Source organism: Pristiophorus japonicus, chromosome 24, assembly GCF_044704955.1.
Source record: "Pristiophorus japonicus isolate sPriJap1 chromosome 24, sPriJap1.hap1, whole genome shotgun sequence".
Taxonomy (NCBI): Eukaryota; Metazoa; Chordata; class Chondrichthyes; family Pristiophoridae; genus Pristiophorus; species Pristiophorus japonicus.
The window spans coordinates 8,664,853-8,684,805 of NC_092000.1; the positions used below are offsets into that span (position 1 = coordinate 8,664,853).

Below are 19,953 nucleotides of genomic sequence, written 5' to 3' on the forward strand. Positions count from 1 at the left end.
CTTCAGGCTTGTTTTTTTAACACGCTTTGACCTTTTAGAATTCTGCCGCACAGTGGCCCTTCCTGTTCCCCGCCCCAGGCCTCTCCGCCCCCCCATCCCCCCATCTCCCCTCCGTCTCCTGCCTCTGCCTCCCTTTTGTCTCCCTCTGTCTCCCTGCATTGGTTCCCATCCCCCTACCATATTAGTTTAACTCCTCCCCAACAGCACTAGCAAACACTCCCCCTATCTGATATGGATCTTGGCCTCAACTCCACTTCCCTGACCGCTCCCCATAACCCTTGGCTCCCTTATCTCTCAAAAATCCGTCTATCTCTGCCTTAAATATATTCAATGACCCAGCCTCCACAGCTCTCTGGGGTAGAGAATTTCAAAGATACACGACCCTCTGAGAGAAAAAATGTCTCTTCATTTCCGTTTTAAATGGGCGACCCCTTAATCTGAGACTATGCCCCCTAGTTCTAGATTCCCCCACGAGGGGAAACATCCTCTCTGCATCTACCATGTCAAGCCCCCTCAGGATCTTATACGCTTCAATAAGATCACCTCTCAGTCTTCTAAACTGCAATGAGTCTAGGCCCAACCTGCTCAACCTTTCTTCATATGAAAACACTTGTAGGAACTGAGCATTATCCAGTCACTTTAGGGCTCTGTATAATTTACATGTTGAGAAAATCCAGTGTAAAATATTTTGTCTTTAATAGCAACTATAGCAACTAGCTACTTGTCAATATAATTAGAGGTGTCAGAATATCAAAACACACCCTATTCAGAAAGTCGCAGTAGGTAGATATACAACCTAAATTTAGCTTGTTTTTATGTTCTGAAAATGTATGTATGTCATGTATGTACATGCTGTTTGTAGCCACCGGATGGTGTCACTGTTGGAGGCCACTGAACAGCATGCACCTGGTGCTGCTCTGGTATAAAAGGCCAGCCATTTTGTGAGTCAGGCACTTTAGGCCATAATAAAGCAGAGCCAAGGTTGTACCTTGTTCAGTTAAACAGTACTCAGTTTGTATCTTTATTGCATACATAACAGTAAACTAATACATAAAATCAATTGAGTTTACATTGTTTCAGAGAAGTTTGATTTAGAAATACTACCGTATTGTATTTTATTCTTAGAAGTTGCAATTCTTTTTAATAAGAAATTTTGCAGGCTTGGAATGTTTCCAACAGTATGACGCCCAGAAATTACCATGTTCAATGTGTTAACATGTTCATCCATGAGCCAAAGGTTATAAGTTTCTAATGTTTATTTCCAAAGTCAGAATAAGTTACAAGAGCTGTCCTATAAAACAAATTAAGTTCATTAACTGAGGTGGGCAAACCATGTTGTAGTTTCTCCATATTTAAGGGCCCTGGTCCTTTAGGTTCAACTTAGAGCTAGCTCTAAAAGGATCAAATCTTCAGCAGAGCTAGTTACAGCACAGCACTGAACTTTACCAACACAAAATTTAGCAAAAGATGACCTTCACCCATTTTAGTCACAGGAATTATCCAAGTCAAGGCAGATGACATTATTTACTAGTATGGTTGAACAAAATCAGACATCTACTCCTGTCCTCAATAACCTTCAGTATTTTCCTGTCTCTAAAGCATTTATTTCAAAATCCTTAACCTGATTTACATTTCCCTGCATGGTCGTGCCCCACCCTGTATCTGCAACCTCTTCCCGTTCTACAATCCACCTGATACCCTTCATTCTGTCAGCTCTGGCTTACTGTGTATCTCCCGCTCTATCATTACTAGCACAGCCTTCGCTTTCCTGCATTCTGGAATTCCTCCCCTAAACCTGTCTGCATTACTACATCCCACCATCAAAACCAGCCACCAAAAGCTAACTCCTGATCAGTGTCTATTCCTCCCCATCCTGTGAAGCACCTCTGACTGTTTTTTTTTTTGAGGGCACTCTTTAAATGTAAACCCCATAGGATGTCCATACAAAACAACCTTGTAAACCCAAAGTGCGCCCACAGAAATAAACCCAAATAAATCAAGTATCGGCAAAATTAAACCAGGAAACCCTAAAGCTGGCCACAAAGGAAAGAACTTAATGGTTCCAAAGACAAAGGAAAAATAAAAGGATGAAATTCACTACACCAATAAAAACATCTATTTTTTTGAATTCAGCACAGCTGTTTCTCTCTTTTACTCAACAGTCAAAAAATGTCGCTTACTTGCTCTGCCTCACTCCCTCTATTTTCTGAAGTCGAAGGGCCTCTGCTGGCCTGCAGGCTACAGAAACCAGTATCAGTGCTGCAGCTGGGACCTTGAAATGGGAGACTTGAGTCCATACCAACAAACTTTGATTGTTCATGCCAAGATGCTTGCACTTGAAGCATCAGTCAGGTGTTGGGAGAGCGGTTGTATCTGCGAAGGAGAACCACAGCACCATCACTAACCAAAGGAGCACAATACTACGAGAATGTTCGTCTTAATAGCTCAGACACTAAACTGGAATGTTAAACTTCACAGCCCCACTTGGTCAAGCCTTATGCTGCACCTTTGCTCTAAGTCATCAACCAATGTAATGCCTGTTTTTTGCCATATCAGTAACTGTTTCTATTATATAAATTTATTATGGTCCTATTCCTAAATAGAACAGCCTGCTCTGAAAGCGAGGCTGTCATTTCAGAAAACAGTTCGCTCTCTTAAAGGAACCTTCTGAAATGAAAAAAATAAATCTAATATAAAAATAGGGAGCTTTTAGCCCTTACAGCTCAACTGCATTCTGAAGATAAATTAGCATTAAAACAAATTCTCAAATATATGTAGAGTCAGACTGAATACTGGGAGCTCAAAGTAAAGTGTGACCTTAGTCTTTTATTGCAGGTCTCCAGAGTGCCTCTCCAACCTGTGAAGCCTCCTTAAATACCTGTGCTCCCAAGGGATTATGGGATCCCTTGGGATTCCAGGGGATGAGCCCTCTGATGGCTGTACAGAGTAAATACAAGTTTACATATATAACAGGAGACTTCAGCTGTTAAAGCTCAATTGCCATCCACGCCTAAAAAAAAAATGGGGAAAGCGCTTCAGCAGGAACACAAATAGCTCAGCAAGCCAGGGAAGGGGCACGCAACACCAGCTTTGTGCAGGGGGTCAACACTTTAAGAGTGGTCCTCTACCCACAGAGGCCAGGAGGCCCTCCAGAAAGGACAATGTGGGACCACATCATCAGTGCCCAAAGAAGCTTCATGACCTCACTCCACTTCAGTGAATGAATCTTCAAACAATGTCTCCCACCAGTTTTACAAATTTCTAAACACAAACTCGATTAAATTTTGCAACATCGAGGAAATGCCAAGGAAAGCAAGTGCTACTAGGTACAAATAATCTTAATTGCAGATAAAGAGTGCCATAAAGTTTAATTCTGGAAGTCAGAAAATACATGAAACCAATAAATTAGTCTTCAAAAACCTAAATATGAAGAAACTATTCTTTCTTTTGCACAGGAGTTGTATTCAATGATGTCTATGCTGCCTCTAAGTTTGCCATGGAGGGATTTTGTGAAAGTCTTGCAGTTCAACTTCTGAAGTTCAATATATAGTAAGTAAATATATTTACTTGGGTATACCATTAACAAGAATATTGCAGGTATTTTCTGGTCTGCACAAAGAAGAGGAAGGGATCAGGATTAGGATAAATATGTATACTGTTCCCTTCAAAAAACTTTACAGAGATGAATCTTATTTGCATAGTTTCTTTTACTCTTTATTCAGTGTTAATTTTCCAAATTTGAGTCACCCAAAAGTTTCAACTGAGCCAGTGCTGTCTCTTGGTTCTTGCCATTTGCTGCTGGCTACAGCATTCTGGGAACAGGATGCGTATCTTCTCTGTCAGCTGCAGCCATCAAGCCAGACAGATGAAATAAAAGGCACTTAAAAGCACTGAAACAAAAAATGTAAAAAAGTACCTCAGTGCTACCATACAAATAGAAATTTTAAAAAGTCAGCCTAAATCAATACAATAAGTCATTGAACTACTGAACTAAACTATTTCCCAATTGAGATCAAGGGCAGGATTCCTCTCTTTGGACAGAGTCCCTCCATTGCCTAACACACTATCTCTACAATATCCTCCAGTCCTCCATTTCCCATATCCCCCACCCTGTGTTCCTCGGACTGTAGCATATTGTCCACCCACCCCACCCCCCTTCCCCATTCCATCACTGACAGCAGAGCGTTAAGATGGACTAATCCTATTTGCTGGAGCTCCTTCCCTAAACCCCTTAAGTATACAATCAACTTCAGAACATCAATTCTATATCAACAAGGGTATTTTGTTTTTTCCTTTAGTGTTTCAATGATTGAACCTGGTCCTGTAAACACAGAATTCGAAATGAAACTCATGGAAGAAGTGTCACACTCAGAATTTCCAGGAACAGACTCCGAGACGATCCAGTATTTTAAAGATGTCTATCTGCCTGCTTCTCATGATATCTTTGTGACAATGGGGCAGACTCCAGATACAATTGCTAAGGTAATCAGTTTTGTCAAAATGCCTGAAAACCGTAAGCTGAAAATGTACAAGTACAGAAATTACTAAAGTCAAAATGAGCAAATTACTTCGTGTTTGTATGATAGATTTCTGTTGACTATTTTAACACTGGTGTTAACCAGTTTATTTTAAATCGTTTACTATCTCCACTCAAATCACAGAGGAATTTGTTAAGGGAAGATCGTGTTTGACTAACCTGATTGAATTTTTTGAGGCGGTAACCAAGAGGGTCGATGAGGGTAGTGCGTACGAAGTAGTATATATGGACTTTAGCAAAGCTTTTTATAAGGTCCCACATGTTAAGACTGGTCATGAAGGTTAAAGCCCATGGGATACAGGGCAAAGTGGCAAGTTGGATCCAAAATTGGCTTGGAGGTAGGAAGCAAAAAGTAATGATTGATGGATGTTTTTGTGACTGGAAGGATGTTTCCATTGGGGTTGCGCAGGGCTCAGTACTGGGTTTCTTGCTTTTTGTGGTATATATCAATGGTTTAGATTTGAATATAGGGAGTATGATTAAGAAGTTTACAGACGACACTAAAATTGGCTGTGTGGTTGATAATGAAGAGGAAAGTCATGGGTTGCAGGAGGATATCAATCTACTGGTCAGGTGGGCAGAGCAGTGGCAAATGGAATTTATTTCAGAGAAGTGTGAGGTGATGCACTTTGGGAGGGCTAATAAGGAAAGGGTATACACATTAAGCGGTAGGCCACTTAATAGTGTAGATGAACAAAGGGACCTTGGAGTGCTTGTTCACACAGTGTTTTACAAGGGGTCAGGTAGATAATGCAGCACTCCCTCAGCACTGCATTGAAGTATCAGCCCTGATTATGTGCTCAAGTCCTGAGTGGGACTTGAACCCACAATCTTCAGACTCAGAGGTGAGGATGCTACCCACTGAGCTACAGCTGACAACAAATATTTCTCTGAAAGTAGCAGGCCAGGTGGACGCCTACGGAATGCTTGCCTTTATTAGCCGAGGCATAGAATCTAAGAGCAGGGAGGTTATGCTTAAATTGTGTAAAACTTTGGTTAGGCCACAGCTGGAGTACTGCGTGCAGTTCTGGTCGCCGTGTTATAGGAACGATGTGACTGCACTAGAGAGGGTGCAAAGGAGATTTACTAGGATACTGCCTGGAATGGAGAATCTTAGTTATGAGGGCATATTGGATAGACTTGGTTTATTCTCATTGGAACAGAGGGGGTTGAGAGAAAACCTCATTGAGGTGTACAAAATATTGAGGGGCCTGGACATAGTAGATAGTAAGGGTCTATTTCCATTGGTGGAGGGGTCTATTATGAGGGGGTTTGGAGGGGGGGGGGTTCTTTACGCAGAGGGTTTTGGGGATCTGGAACTCGCTGCCTGGAAGAGTGGTGGATGCAGAAACCCTCATCACTTTGGTTGGATGGGCACTTAAAGTGCTGTAAACTGCAGGGTTACAGACCTAGAGCTGTTAATTGGGATTAGACTGGATGACCTTTTGTTGGACGGCGCAGATATAATGGTAAGTGCGGCAGGAATAGAATATGGCCAGGTTGATCTCCTGGACTAGTTTCGATCGTCTGGATGGGTTGGAGAGGAATTTTCCCAGTTTTTTCTCCCTAAATTGGCCTAGGTTTATATCTGGTTTTTGCCTCTCCCAGGAGATCACATGGCTCCGATTGGGGTGGAGTGTAGAATGTTTCAGTGTAAGGGGTGTCGCAGTTATGTGAGGTGGACTGGTTGGGCTGGGTGCTCTTTGCCTTTCCGTCATTGTTCATAGGTTTATATGTAACTTTTAGGCCTGCTGACCAAGGGCCGTACGGCTCTTTATCGGCCGGTGCAGACACGATGGGCCGATATGGCCTCCTTCTGCGCTGTAAATTTCTATGTTTCTATGAATGTCAAACAAAGGTTTTAAGCGTTCACGTTAATATTGCTAACAATAATTGCAGTTATAAAATATACAAATCTATATATTAAAAACCTGTATAAAATGCCTATCTGCAAAATCTTACTTCCTGTTGTCCCCTTTTTAATCAATCATACTTTTGTGTTAATTTTTCCCATTACAATTTCCTAAGCCAATACTTACAATAGAAACTAACTATATAAATTTGTCACTGTGTAATTGTATCCTCCTGCTACTGGTAGGACAGAGATACTCTAACCAACTCTACATCCATGCTTCCCAAATTGCTGCAGGTTTTACTGTTTAATTATTATAAAATCAAAATATTATATAAAAATAAAGACAGAATGCACATGACTTTAAAATAGGGGCTAAATAACATCCAATTATTTTCTCGCCTCTAACCCCACTACACCTGAACACTGTCAAAATCTTGTATCTGTGTGCATGTTCTATCAACTATTTCCACATTTACAATGGCAACTGCCTATGTAAACTTGTCAGACTGTAATTACACTCTCCTGCCAGTGGTGATGCTCTGCTTTATGTGCATAGTGCATTGACATGCACACAGGTTAAGCGGCAGATTATCTGGTGCCAGCAGCACTTAAAGGACTGCTGGTCATCTTAAAGCAGCGGTGCTACTAGAAAGATGAAAGAGCTTCTAGAAGTGCAAGCCATTTAGATACAGCTTGAGGTCACGCCGCAAGGGATAGCTTGCTGTGAAGAGCAATGTGACAGTAGCATTGGTGGAGGTAGTAGAAAAGGTCAATGCTATTTTACCTGTCCACAGAATGTGGGAGCAGGTGCACAAAAAAAATGCAAATTTTTGAAAAGTTGCAACGGTGAACATCACACTTGACCAAATGTTGCCATATTGTTTTACAATGTGTTCTCACAGAACTTCACTAGGTTTGGTGTGCATTACAGATGGAGAATGCCCAACACTTGGATAAAGGTTAATTTACTTTGCAAACGCAGAACCATTCTTTTTGTATTGTGACCCAAGAAATGTAGCAAACTATAAAAAGACATTGTAAAAGGAAGCTCCTGTATGCTTAATATGCGGAAACTCACATGAGGCAAGACTTGGGCTGCGTATCTGGATGACACATTATCTCTCATCTTCCCTCATTTCAACATGTTTCCCAATTTTTCTATCTACTTAGAGAAGGTCTCATAACAGGAATCGGCGAATGCAGATGGAAGAGAACATAACAAGCGTAACAACCTCAATCCCTAACAACCTTAATGCCTTAGAAGGAGTGACCTGCAGAATGTGGAGTTGGAGCCAAATCAAGAAAGTGTAGAAGGTGTGGTCCAATTTCTCCTTCAGTTCAGAGCTAGGACATGCTTTCCTTTTTATTCTTTTCCTTCCTACTCGCTCCCTCATTGAAACACAGCCATTCAATGACCCACAACAGTGCAACACACTTGCCATACAAGTTGTATTCCAATTCGTGTCTTATTGGCTGCATTGTAACATATGCTCCTCTAATCCTATAGGTTCCCATGTCAAGAAGATTCCAGAGGACAATTTAAACAGCGATCTAGCAGTTCACAGCACCTTATGTCACCCAATCTTACTGTGGCAAGCCCCAGCACAAATGACTCACTCAGAGGGTCAGTTGTAGTAAGGGAAACATGAAAAGAAGTGGCCCTAGAAATAGTGGATGCATTGGTGATCATTTTCCAACAGTCTATCGACACTGAATCAGTTCCCATGGACTGGAGGGTAGCTAATGTAACACCACTTTTTAAAAAAGGAGAGAGCGAGAAAACGGGTAATTATAGACCGGTTAGCTTGACATCAGTAGTGGGGAAAATGTTGGAATCGATCATGAAGGACGAAATAGCAGTGCATTTGGAAAGCGGTGACAGAATTGGATCAAGTCAGCATGGATTTATGAAAGGGAAATCATGCTTGACGAATCTTCTGGAATTTTTTGAGGATGTAACTAGCAGAGTGGATAAGGAAGAACCAGTGGATGTGGTGTATTTGGACTTTCAGAAGGCTTTTGACAAGGTACCGCACAAAAGATTGTTGTGCAAAGTCAAAGCACATGGTATTGGGGATAATATACTGACGTGGAGAGAGAACTGGTTGGCAGACAGCAAGCAGAGAGTCGGGATTAACGGGTCCTTTTCAGAATGGCAGGGAGTGACTACTGGAGTGCCGCAGGAATCAGTGCTGGGACCCTAGCTCTTTACAATATACATTAACAATTTGGATGAAGGAATAGAATGTAATGTCTCCAAGTTTGCAGATGACACTAAACTGGGTGGCGGTGTGAGCTGTGAGGAGGATGCTAAGAGGCTGCAGGGTGACTTGGACAGGTTAGGTGAGTGGGCAAATGCATGGCAGATGCAGTATAATGTGGATAAATGTGAGGTTATCCATTTTAAGGGCAAAAACACGAAGGCAGAATATTATCTGAATGGCGGCAGATTAGGAAAAGGGGAGGTGCAACAAGACCTGGGTGTCATGGTTCATCAGTCACTGAAAGTGGGCACGCAGGTACAGCAGGCGGTGAAGAAGGCAAATGGTATGTTGGTCTTCATAGCTAAGGGATTTGAATATAGAAGCAGAGAGGTCTTATTGCAGTTGGACCTGGAATATTGTGTTCAGTTTTGGTCTCCTAGTCTGAGGAATGACGTTCTTGCTATTGAGGGAGTGCAGCGAAGGTTCACCAGACTGATTCCAGGGATGGCTGGGCTGTCATATGAGGAGAGACTGGATTGACTGGGCCTTTATTCACTGGAGTTTAGAAGGATGAAAGGGGATCTCATAGAAACGTATAAGATTCTGACGGGACTGGACAGGTTAGATGCGGGAAGAATGTTCCCGATGTTGGGGAAGTCCAGAACCAGGAGACATAGTCTTAGGATAAGGGGTAGGCCATTTAGGACTGCGATGAAGAAAAACTTCTTCACTCAAGAGAGTTGTTAACCTGTGGAATTCCCTGCCGCAGAGAGTTGTTGATGCCAGTTCACTGGATATATTCAAGAGGGAGTTAGATATGGCTCTTACGGTTAAGGGGATCAAGGGATATGGAGAGAAAGCAGGAAAGGGGTACTGAAGGAATGATCAGCCATGATATTATTGAATGGCAGTGGAGGTTCGAAGGGCCGATTGGCCTACTCCTGCACCTATTTTTCTACGCTTCTATTTATATAGCACCTTTCACGACCACCAGACATCTCAAAGCGCTTTGCAGCCAATGAAGTATTATTTGGGGTGTAGTCACTGTTCTAATGTGGGAAAAGAGGCAGCCAATTTGCACACAGCAAGCTCCTACAAACAGCAATGTGATAATGACCAGATGATCTGTTTTTGTTATGTTGATTGAGGGATAAATATTGGCCAGCACACCGGGGATAACTCTACTGCTCTTCTTCAAAATAGGGCCACCTGAGAGAGCAGTTTAACATCTCATATGAAAGACGGCACCTCCAACAGTGCAGTGCTCCCTTAGCACTGCACTGAAGTGTCAGCCTAGATTTATACACTTAAGTTCCTGGAGCGAAACTTCAGACTCAGAGACCAGTGTGCTACCCACTGAGCCATTGGCTGCCACTTAAAAACTTGGTACAGCATAGAACACAGTACAGAACACAAGTGGGAAGTAGCAAGTGAAAGTCCAATTAGAGAAGCTGCAATATTTTGGTACGAGGTTGAGCTCAAGGACTACAGCAGCTGCTGAACCCATGGGTCTCAAATAGCCAGTTTGGTAGCTCAATATGTACAGTTCATGCACTCATTTGAGCATGTGACAAGCAGCTTGAGATATCAATGTAAGAGTTCACAACACTCATCTACTAAGCTGCAGACCACCTTGAAGAGTGTGGCCACTCCAGAACCTTATGGAGGGGTGCCTCCTTGGCCAAGATACCAGGCTTCCTTACCCAATTAAATATTTTGGTTTTGAGATCCTGGGCTGCAATCTATAATGTTCTGTCTTCTCTGCACTCACATTGGGAAACAACAGGGCTTCAAGAATTTCACAGCTGCTTATCAGTCTGCTCCCACAAAGATCTCTGATTATGCTTGCATGTGCCTAGCAGCAGCGGGGAATGGTAGAATCTGGCACAAGTAATGTCATTGTCTAAGGGAAAAGCTACATCTGTTTCGCCAAGCCGTCCCACTCAAATGACAACAAGAGGTGGACTTTCCCCTGACTGTGAGCAATGAGACACCAACTAGTTCAGTACAATGTTTACAGCCAGCTAAAAAATGCTGGCAGTGAAGATATCACTGGCTAATGCCGGAAAATTTAAAAATTGAACGAACACTTACTTAAAACATTTTAAACCAAATGCAAGGCTGACACCAGTTGACAAGTTTGATCAAAAAAACTACAATAGGGATAAAATTCAGCTTCGGCAGAGGCGCAAAACAGGCAATAGCAGATTGACTGTCCATTTCAAATCAAGTAATATACTACAGCCCATTTTGCACCCTCATTAAAATTTAAAACTTCAGAAATAAGCAAACAGCAATATGTGTGAAAAGATTAAAAAAGGAAAGGAAGGGACATCACCTTATGATTTGTTTTTGCCTGTAAAAACAGACTTACTGGTTTCAGCAATGTGTGGAGGTTGCCAAGGATGATGACTAATTTAAGATTCACTCCAATATGAAGATTTTTAGAAACAAGGGGATAGGTGATTTGCTGATTTAAATGATATAAATAATTTGTTTACATTTCACCAATTTTTTTAAGGCAACCATCAAAGTGATAAAAATGGAACAGCCAGTATTTCGTTACCAAACCAACATGCTCTATACACCACTAACAGCACTGAAGTACGCTGACAATACAGGAAATTTGTCTGTTCGAATGTTTTACAACCTACTTTTTAATCATGGAACTCTGTTCAAGATAAGTTTGAACTTTCTCAGAATTGTAACATGCAACTGTTTTCGTAATGGTGCTATTTCACCAACCTGATTATAAATATGAAGAACTGGTTTTTAAGAAGCACCAGTGACCAAACTGTTGTTTATAACGGCGTTGTCCACTACATTGCAGTATACAGCCATCTTAGAAGTGCTTAAGCCAATAGATTGTTTTTTGCATGGATTCTACAAAGTAGAGGTGTTAAAATACCTAGAGAATAGAAAAGATACAAGAATTATGTTCAGTGAAAAAATGTATTGCAAATGGAAATGTCCTGGTCTTGAAAACCTCACAGCCATGGATAATGACATGAGATGACTTGCTTAAAAAGCTGAAGGACCTAAAGTAACACACACAGTTAAAATAACAAACTTCCTTAAGTATTCAAAGATTACATGCATCAATGTAGACCACAAAATTCCAATTACTAATAATTAATCTCCAATCTTCATTCTTTCTCTATGATGTGTTACTGCAGTTGGCCCTACTGAAGCTCTTCTGTATTCTACTAACTAGTTGGTCAATTATTAAAAATATACTTGAATAAGAAATTAGCCCAAAAAGGGATACATTTCTATTGCACTGGAATATCGATTATCTACTCTTTCAACTCTGCAAGCAGAAGTGAGTACATCGATTCATCACCCTTCGATTCTTGACCCACAAATCCCTGGAAAAAAGCATTCCACCAATGGCAAAGACCGACTCTTATGCCTGCACACTCCCGCCCCAGCTAGAGGTAAGCACTAAAGTTAATATGTAAATCACCTCCGGCAATCCCGTTGGCAGCCTCTGGGACATTGATCAGAACAAAACCATCAATTTTAAAAGCAACAGCATGCCTGTTTAAACACACTGCTGCAGTGCTTGACTCTTATAGCAATTCGATGTTCACAGTCATGCGAGGGTACATGGAGAAACAATGAGCGCTCAAACCATGTAATGGATGAGCAGGATAATCTGAAGTGAGTAATTCTGAAGAAAACTGATTTCAGCAGGGGCAAAGTAGAGGTTTCAAAGTTCAGAGCAACAATTAGGGGATGTAATTTGGGGACACTGCCAACTGGGTACATTGTAGTAGATAAGCAAAGTTCCACTGTACTATAAGTGAAAAGTTGATTTAGAGAAGTTTAAGAAACTCTTATTCAAAACAGAAAATACAAAATAATTTTTCAATACTGTCATGTATTTAACTGTCATTGTAACCCATGTATAAACTAACCTAAGTTGTACACTGTGAGAACATTGACCATTAGGTGGGAGACTCTCCTAACCTGGTCTTTCAGGTGTAAAAGGGAAGCTCCACCCACCTTCATCAGTTCAGTGCTGGCTAATAAAGGTTACTGGTCACAGAGTGACCTTCTCTCAAGTATGGGCCTCGTGTACATTTATACTGTATAGTAAGGACATATCATTGGCGACGAGAAACTGGAATTTAAACCACGCGAGCATGGCCACTAGCAGCACAGACGAGAGGTACTGTGTTGGTGATGATTGGGACGATTTTATTGAGAGACTACAGCAAAGTTTCGTCACTAAGGAATGGCTGGGACATGATTCGGCCGACAAACGAAGGGCTCATCTCCTGACGGTTTGTGATGAAGGACCTTCTAGCGCCAGAGAAGCCGGCGGACAAGACTTTTGAAGAGTTCAGTAAATTGATCGGGGAACACTTTAAACTGGCGAGCAGCATGCACATGGCGAGACACCGGTACATCGAGAATGGCAAACCGTTCCAGACTTCGTGGCAGAGCTCCGGCGACTGGCGAGCCTATGTAAGTTCCCAGTTGCATGAAAAGCGGAGATGCTGCGAGACTTTTTTATTGAGGGTATCGGGCACACTGGGGTTTTCAGGAAACTGAATGAGACCAAAGACTTGATTCTGGAAACGGCGGCTTTGATGGCCCAGACATTTATCTCAGGGGAGGAAGAGACCAGAATGATGTTTGACTGAAATCTAGGGATAAATGCAGCAAATGGACAGGGAGTCAACACTGTTAACACGGCACACAGTTCTCCAGGCAGACAGTGGCAATCAGACATGCCCGAGCATGTAGTTGAAATCAAAGGGGGAATTCAACAGAGACAATGGCTAGCTGAACAGCGATTCACGCCATCGCAAGGGACAATGCGGCCAGTAATGGGGCCATCAACACCTGTTAATGGTGCGCTTAAGAACACTTACAGACAGTCAGAGACGATCGACTGGTAATGGACCTTTTGTTTTCAACAACGGCTCATGTTGGAGGTGTGGAGGTAAACACACAGCCAGAGCTTGCAGGTATCAGCAATATACCTGCAGAAACTGCAACATCAGCGGTCACTTGGCGCGTATGCGCAGGAAGCCTGCAGCCAGGTTGATGTACGAGGACGAGGGGGACGATGTAAGCCCCACGAGGCCAAATGGACACTAGGGGAAATCGCTGGAAGCTGAAGTTCAACAAGTTCATGTGGAGCACATACACAGTTCATACACCAGGACGCCACCGATAATGATGAAAGTGCTCTTCAATGGCATCCCAGTATCAATGGAGCTAGACACAGGGGCCAGCCAGTCCCTGATGAGTATTAAACAGTTCAACAAGTTGTGGGCGTCCAAGTTGTGGGCGTCCAAGGCCAGGAGGCCAAAATTATTGCCAATTGATGCACAGCTACGGACATACACAAAGGAGATCATTCCGATGCTAGGCAGCACCACGGTAGTCGTGACCCACTGGACTGAGTAGGTCTGTGACTGAAAAAGGCTAAGTGCGTCTTCCTAGCTCCAGAGGTAGAATTCCTGGGGATGAGGGTAGCAGTAGACAGGATCAGACCTACTGCATCCAAAATAGAAGCGATCCAGAGAGAACCCAGACACCGTAACACGATGGAGCTGCGTTCGTTCCTGGGGCTCCTGAACTATTTTGGTAACTTTCTTCCCAAATTGAGCACGCAGTTAGAGCCGCTACACGTGCTCCTACGCAAAGGTCGCAAATGGGTCTGGGGGGACAGCCAGGAAAGGGCTTTTGATAGAGCACGAAATTTGTTATGCTCCAACAATCTGTTAACGCTATACGCCCCATGTAAGAAACTTATTTTAACATGCGCCGCGTCGTCCTATGGGGTCGGGTGTGTGTTGCAGCATGTTAATGCCAAGGGTCAGTTACAGCCAGTAGCTTATGCCTCCAGAAGTCTGTCCCAGGCAGAACGGGGCTACGGGATGGTAGAAAAGGAAGCGCTTGCATGTGTATATACTGTAAAAAAAATGCACCAGTAACTGTTTGGCAGGAAATTTGAGCTGGAGACAGATCACAAACCCCTAACATCCCTTTTGGCCGACAACAAGGCTATAAATGCAAATGCATCGGCCCGCATACAGAGGTGGGCACTCACGTTAGCCGCCTATGACTACACAATTCGGCACAGACCGGGCACTGAAAACTGCGCCGATGCACTCAGCAGGCTCCCACTAGCCACCACCGAGGGGGCAACCGAGCACTCTGCTCAGATGGTCATGGCTGTTGAAGCTTTCGAAAGTGAAGGTTCATCCGTGACAGCCTGTCAGATTAAAGTCTGGACAAATAAAGACCCGCTACTGTTTTTAGTCAAGAAATGTGTCCTGAATGGGGACTGGGCATGCCCTGAGGAATTTAAACCATTTCACAGATGCAAGGATGAACTCTCGAATCAGGCCGATTGCCTACTATGGGGAAACCGGGTAGTCATGCCCCAGATGGGCAGAGAGATGTTCATCAGAGAACTCCACAATGAGCACCCGGGCATTGTCATGATGAAGGCAATTGTCAGGTCACACGTTTGGTGGCCAGGGATAGATGCAGACCTGGAACTTTGTGTTCGCAGGTTCAACACGTGCGCCCAACTGGGCAATGCGCCCAGGGAAGCTCCCCCCGCCTTAGCCCCTGGTCCTGGCCCGCTAAGCCATAGTCACGCATCCATGTGGACTACGCAGGTCCTTTCATGGGAAAAATGTTTTTCGTTGTAGTAGACGCCTACTCCAAATGGATCGAGTGTGACATTCTCAATTCAAGCACATCCTCTGCCACGGTAGAAACTCTACGGGCAACGTTCGCTGCCCATGGTCTACCGGACGTCTTGGTCAGCAACAATGGCCCGTGCTTTACAAGCATTGAATTCCAGGACTTCATGGCAGGAAATGGTATCAACTATGTCAGAACGGCACCGTTCAAGCCAGCCTCAAACGGCCAGGCAGAACGAGCAGTGCAGATAATCAAACAGGGAATGCTCCGAATCCAAGGGGGTTCCCTACAAAGCTTTTCACGCCTCCTGTTGGCCAATAGATCCCGACCACACTCGCTCACAGGGGTCCCACCCGCAGAGCTGCTAATGAAAAAGACGCTCAAAACCAGGTTATCCCTTATTCACCCCACCATGAGAGAAATTGTTGAGAGCAGGCGCCAGTCACAATGTGACTACCACGACGGGAATGCGAGGGAGCCATGTATTGATGTCAATGACCCTGTCTTTGTTCTCAACTACGCTGCAGGTTCTAAATGGCTTGCAGGCACTGTGATTGCCAAAGAGGGGAAATCTGTCGCAAACATGTGAATCAAACAAAACGAGTTTCAGCAACCCCATCGAAGAAGCAGAGGAAGAACATGATGTAGAGTTCACTCCTCCACAGGTGACCGAACACCGGAACCAAGTGGAGGAGAGCCCAGTCACTGTGGGCAGTTCGGACAGTCCTGAGGCACAACAAACAACAGACACTCAGGCCAGCGCCCAACAACCGGAGCCCCAACTCAGGCGCTCTACAACGGAGCGTAAACCACCAGAGAGACTTAACCTGTGATCCCAATAAGACTTTGGAGGGGGGGGGGTGGGGGGGGGAGGTGATGTCATGTATTTAACTGTCATTGTAACCCATGTATAAACTGACCTAAATTGTACACTGTGAGAACACTGACCACTGGGTGGTGAACATGTGGGAGACACTCCTTAGCTGGTCTTCCAGGTATAAAAGGGAAAGCTCCACCCACCTTCATCACTTCAGTACTGGCTAATAAAGGTAACTGGTCACATAGTGACCTTCTCTCAAGTATGGGCCTTGTGTGCATTTATACTGTATAGTAAGGACATATCAAATACTAGTACTAATTCGGCTCTCCTGAACGACGTGGCTAAGTAACTCATCCTACCTGCTGATGTCTTCAGAAATCAATAAGGAGACAATTTTTTTGAAAAAGGGAAAAAAATGCTAAGAACTGTTTGATGCAGAGAATTTGCACTATAATAAATTCTGAAATACACACTGTTGCCAGTTAAGTGTTATTCTTTATGCTAAATGATGATCATTTTCATTGTGTGAAGAGAAAAAGATTAATGCAGACCAACGTAGGTCCCTTGCAGTCAAGAATCAGGTGAATTTATAATGGGGAACAAAGTGGCAGACCAATTAAACAAATACTTTGGATCGGTCTTCACTAAGGAAGACACAAATAACCTTTCGGAAATACTAGGGGTTAGTCTGGTGAACCTTCGCTGCACTCCCTCAATAGCAAGAACATCCTTCCTCAGATTAGGAAACCAAAACTGAGCACAATATTCCAGGTGAGGCCTCACCAAGGCCCTGTACAACTGCAGTAAGACCTCCCTGCTTCTATACTCAAATCCCCTAGCTATGAAGGCCGTCATGCCATTTGCCTTCTTCACCCCTGCTGTACCTGCATGCCAACTTTCAATGACTGTGTACCATGACACCCAAGTCTCGTTGCACCTCCCCTTTTTCTAATCTGCCGCCAGTCAGATAATATTCTGCCCTCATATTTTTGCCACCAAAGTGGATAACCTCACATTTATCCACATTATACTGCATCTGCCACGCATTTTCCCACTCACCTAACCTGTCCAAGTCATTCTGCAGCCTTTTAGCATCCTCCTCACAGCTCACACCACTACCCAGCTTAGTGTCCTCTGCAAACTTGAGAGATATTACACTCAATTCCTTCATCTAAATTATTGATGAATATTGTAAATAGCTGGGGTCCCAGCACTGAGCCCTGCAGCACCCCACTAGTCACTGCCTTCCATTCTGAAAAGGACCCATTTATCCCGAATCTCTGCTTCCTGTCTGCCAACCAGTTCTCTATCCATGTCAATACATTACTCCCAATACCATGTGCTTTAATTTTGCACACTAATCTCTTGTGTGGGACCTTGTCAAAAGCCTTTTGAAAGTCCAAATACACGACATTCACTGGTTCTCCCCTGTCCACTCTACTAGTTACATCCTCAAAAAATGCTAGAAGATTTGTCAAGCATGATTTCCCTTTAATCCATGCTGACTTGGACCGATCCTGTCACCGTTTTCCAAACGCACTGCTATTTCATCTTTAATAATTGATTCCAACATTTTCACCACAACTGATGTCAGGCGAACCAGTCTATAATTCCCTTTTTTGTGGTTTTACATTAGCTCCCCTCCAGTCCATAAGAACTGATCCAAAGTCGATAGACTGCTGGAAAATGATCACTAATGCATCCACTATTTCTAGGGCCACTTCCTTAAGTACTCTGAGATGCAGACTATCAGACCCTAGGGATTTATTGGCCTTCAATCCCATAAATTTCCCTCACACAATTTCCTGACTAATAAGGATTTCCTTCAGTTCCTCCTTCTCACTCGACTCAGTCCCCTAGTATTTCCGGAAGGTTATTTGTGTCTTCCTTCGTGAAGACAGAACCGAAATATTTGTTCAATTGGTCTGCCATTTCTTTGTTCCCCATTATAAATTCACCTGATTCTAACTGCAATGGACCTATGTTTGTCTTCACTAATCTTTTTCTCTTCACATATGTATAGAAGCTTTTGCAGTCATTTTTATGTTCCCAGCAAGCTTCCTCTCATACGCTATTTTTCCCCTTCGAATTAAACCCTTTCTTCTCCTCTGCTAAATTCTAAATTTCTCCCAGTCCTCAGGTTTGCTGCTTTTTCTGGCCAATTTATATGCCTCTTCCTTGGATTTAACACTATCCTTAATTTCCAATGTTTGCCACGGTTGAGCCACCTTCCCCATTTTATTTTTACTCCAGACCGGGATGTACAATTGTTGAAGTTCATCCATGTTATCTTTAAATGTTTGCCATTGCCGATCCACCGTCAACCCTTTAAGTATCATTCGCCAGTCTATTCTAGCCAGTTCACATCTCATACCATCGAAGTTACCTTTCCCTAAGTTCAGGACCCTAGTCTCTGAATTAACTGTGTCACTCTCCACCTTAATAAAGAATTCCACCACATTATAGCCACTCTTTCCCAAGGGGCCTCGCATAACAAGATTGCTAATTAGTCCTTTCTCATTACACATCACCCAGTCTAGGATAGCTAGCCCTCCAGTTGGTTCCTCGACATACTGGTCGAGAAAACCATCCCTAATACACTCCAGGAAATCTTCCTCCACCGTATTGCTACCAGTTTGGTTAGCCCAATCTATATGTAGATTAAAGTCGCCCATGATGTACCCTTATTGCATGCATCCCTAATTTCTTGTTTGATGCTGTCCCTAACCTCACTACAACTGTTTGATGGTCTGTACACAACTCCCACTAGCGTTTTCTGCTCTTTGGTATTCTGCAGCTCTACCCATACAGATTCCACATCATCCAAGCTAATATCCTTCCTTACTATTGCGTTAATTTCTTTTTTAACCAGCAACGCTACCCCAACTCCTTTTCCTTCCTGTCTATCCTTCCTGAATGTTGAATACCCCTGGATGTTGAGTTCCCAGCCTTGGTCAACCTGGAGCCACATCTCCGTAATGCCAATTATATCATATTTGTTAATAGCTGCCTGCGCAGTTAATTCATCCACCTTATTACAAATACTCCTTGCATTGAGGCACAAAGCCTTCAGGCTTGTCTTTTTAAGCACACTTTGCTCCTTTAGAATTTTGCTGTAATGTGGCGCTTTTTGATTTTTGCCTTGGGCATTTCAAACAGATGTAAGGAAAACAGATACCATCCACAAGGCAGAGATTAAGCCATATGAACTTCTCACCGTATAACACCATTTATATTCTGCAGTTTAAGTGCAGCTGTGGTTCCTGGCTTCGACTGCCCTCGAAGGCACTGGACAGCGCTCAACCGAATCAGCACAGGGCAGCACGATGCAGCCACCTGCTCCTCAAGTGGAAGATGAGGGACAACCCAAAGTGCAACTGTGGCCATTAGTCCCAGATCATGGAACACATCACAGCAATCTGCCCACTAAGATCTGCTGCCAGAGGCAACTCAATTCTCCACACGGCATCTCGGGAGGCCATCGAATGGATAGCCATCACATTATAAGCTTTTTCCGTCATACGAAACACAAGTGCAGCTGTGTGAAATGTAAGAGAAAATTGGCATTAGGTGTATAAGCGAAATAAGGTTTAAAGTGCCGGCTTCTACATCGGCTCAGCAAAAGGGGCGGAAGGTCTGTGGCTGACCTCACACATTCTAACATATTCCAGTACCAAGGACCCAGAGGCCTCTGACTCAACATTGATGTACTAGAACACTAGATAACATTAAGGTGCATCCAGTCCGACAAGATAAGACATCATGGAAGACTCGAAACAGATACTGATAAGACTCTGTGAAAAGACTCTAAACTGACTTTTAGGCGCCATGTACAATCAGCAAATTCTAACCCAATGAGGTC

At 43.3% G+C, this 19,953-nt stretch overlaps 1 protein-coding gene and 1 long non-coding RNA gene across 7 annotated transcripts in view; one reads left to right on the forward strand and one right to left on the reverse strand.

Moving 5' to 3' along the window:
- LOC139237911 (retinol dehydrogenase 8-like) overlaps window positions 1-11,380 on the forward strand; it is a 30,222-nt gene extending 18,842 nt beyond the window's left edge. Inside the window, exons 4-6 of the mRNA XM_070867204.1 lie at window positions 3,456-3,549; window positions 4,299-4,482; window positions 11,118-11,380. Coding sequence (XP_070723305.1) covers window positions 3,456-3,549; window positions 4,299-4,482; window positions 11,118-11,345 — 506 coding nt within the window. The 3' untranslated portion in view covers window positions 11,346-11,380. The remainder of the gene's footprint in view (window positions 1-3,455; window positions 3,550-4,298; window positions 4,483-11,117) is intronic.
- LOC139237912 (uncharacterized) overlaps window positions 1-19,953 on the reverse strand; it is a 40,692-nt gene that overhangs the window by 16,478 nt on the left and 4,261 nt on the right. For 4 of the 6 annotated variants that reach the window (XR_011588541.1, XR_011588543.1, XR_011588545.1 and 1 more), the window contains exons 3-4: window positions 11,342-11,504; window positions 2,181-2,373 (exon numbers count right to left, since the gene is read on the reverse strand). This is a non-coding gene — a long non-coding RNA (uncharacterized lncRNA). Of the gene's footprint in view, window positions 1-2,180; window positions 2,374-3,747; window positions 3,891-11,341; window positions 11,505-19,308; window positions 19,630-19,953 lie in introns of all 6 variants that reach the window. The other 2 variants (XR_011588544.1, XR_011588546.1) reach the window with 2 other exon arrangements.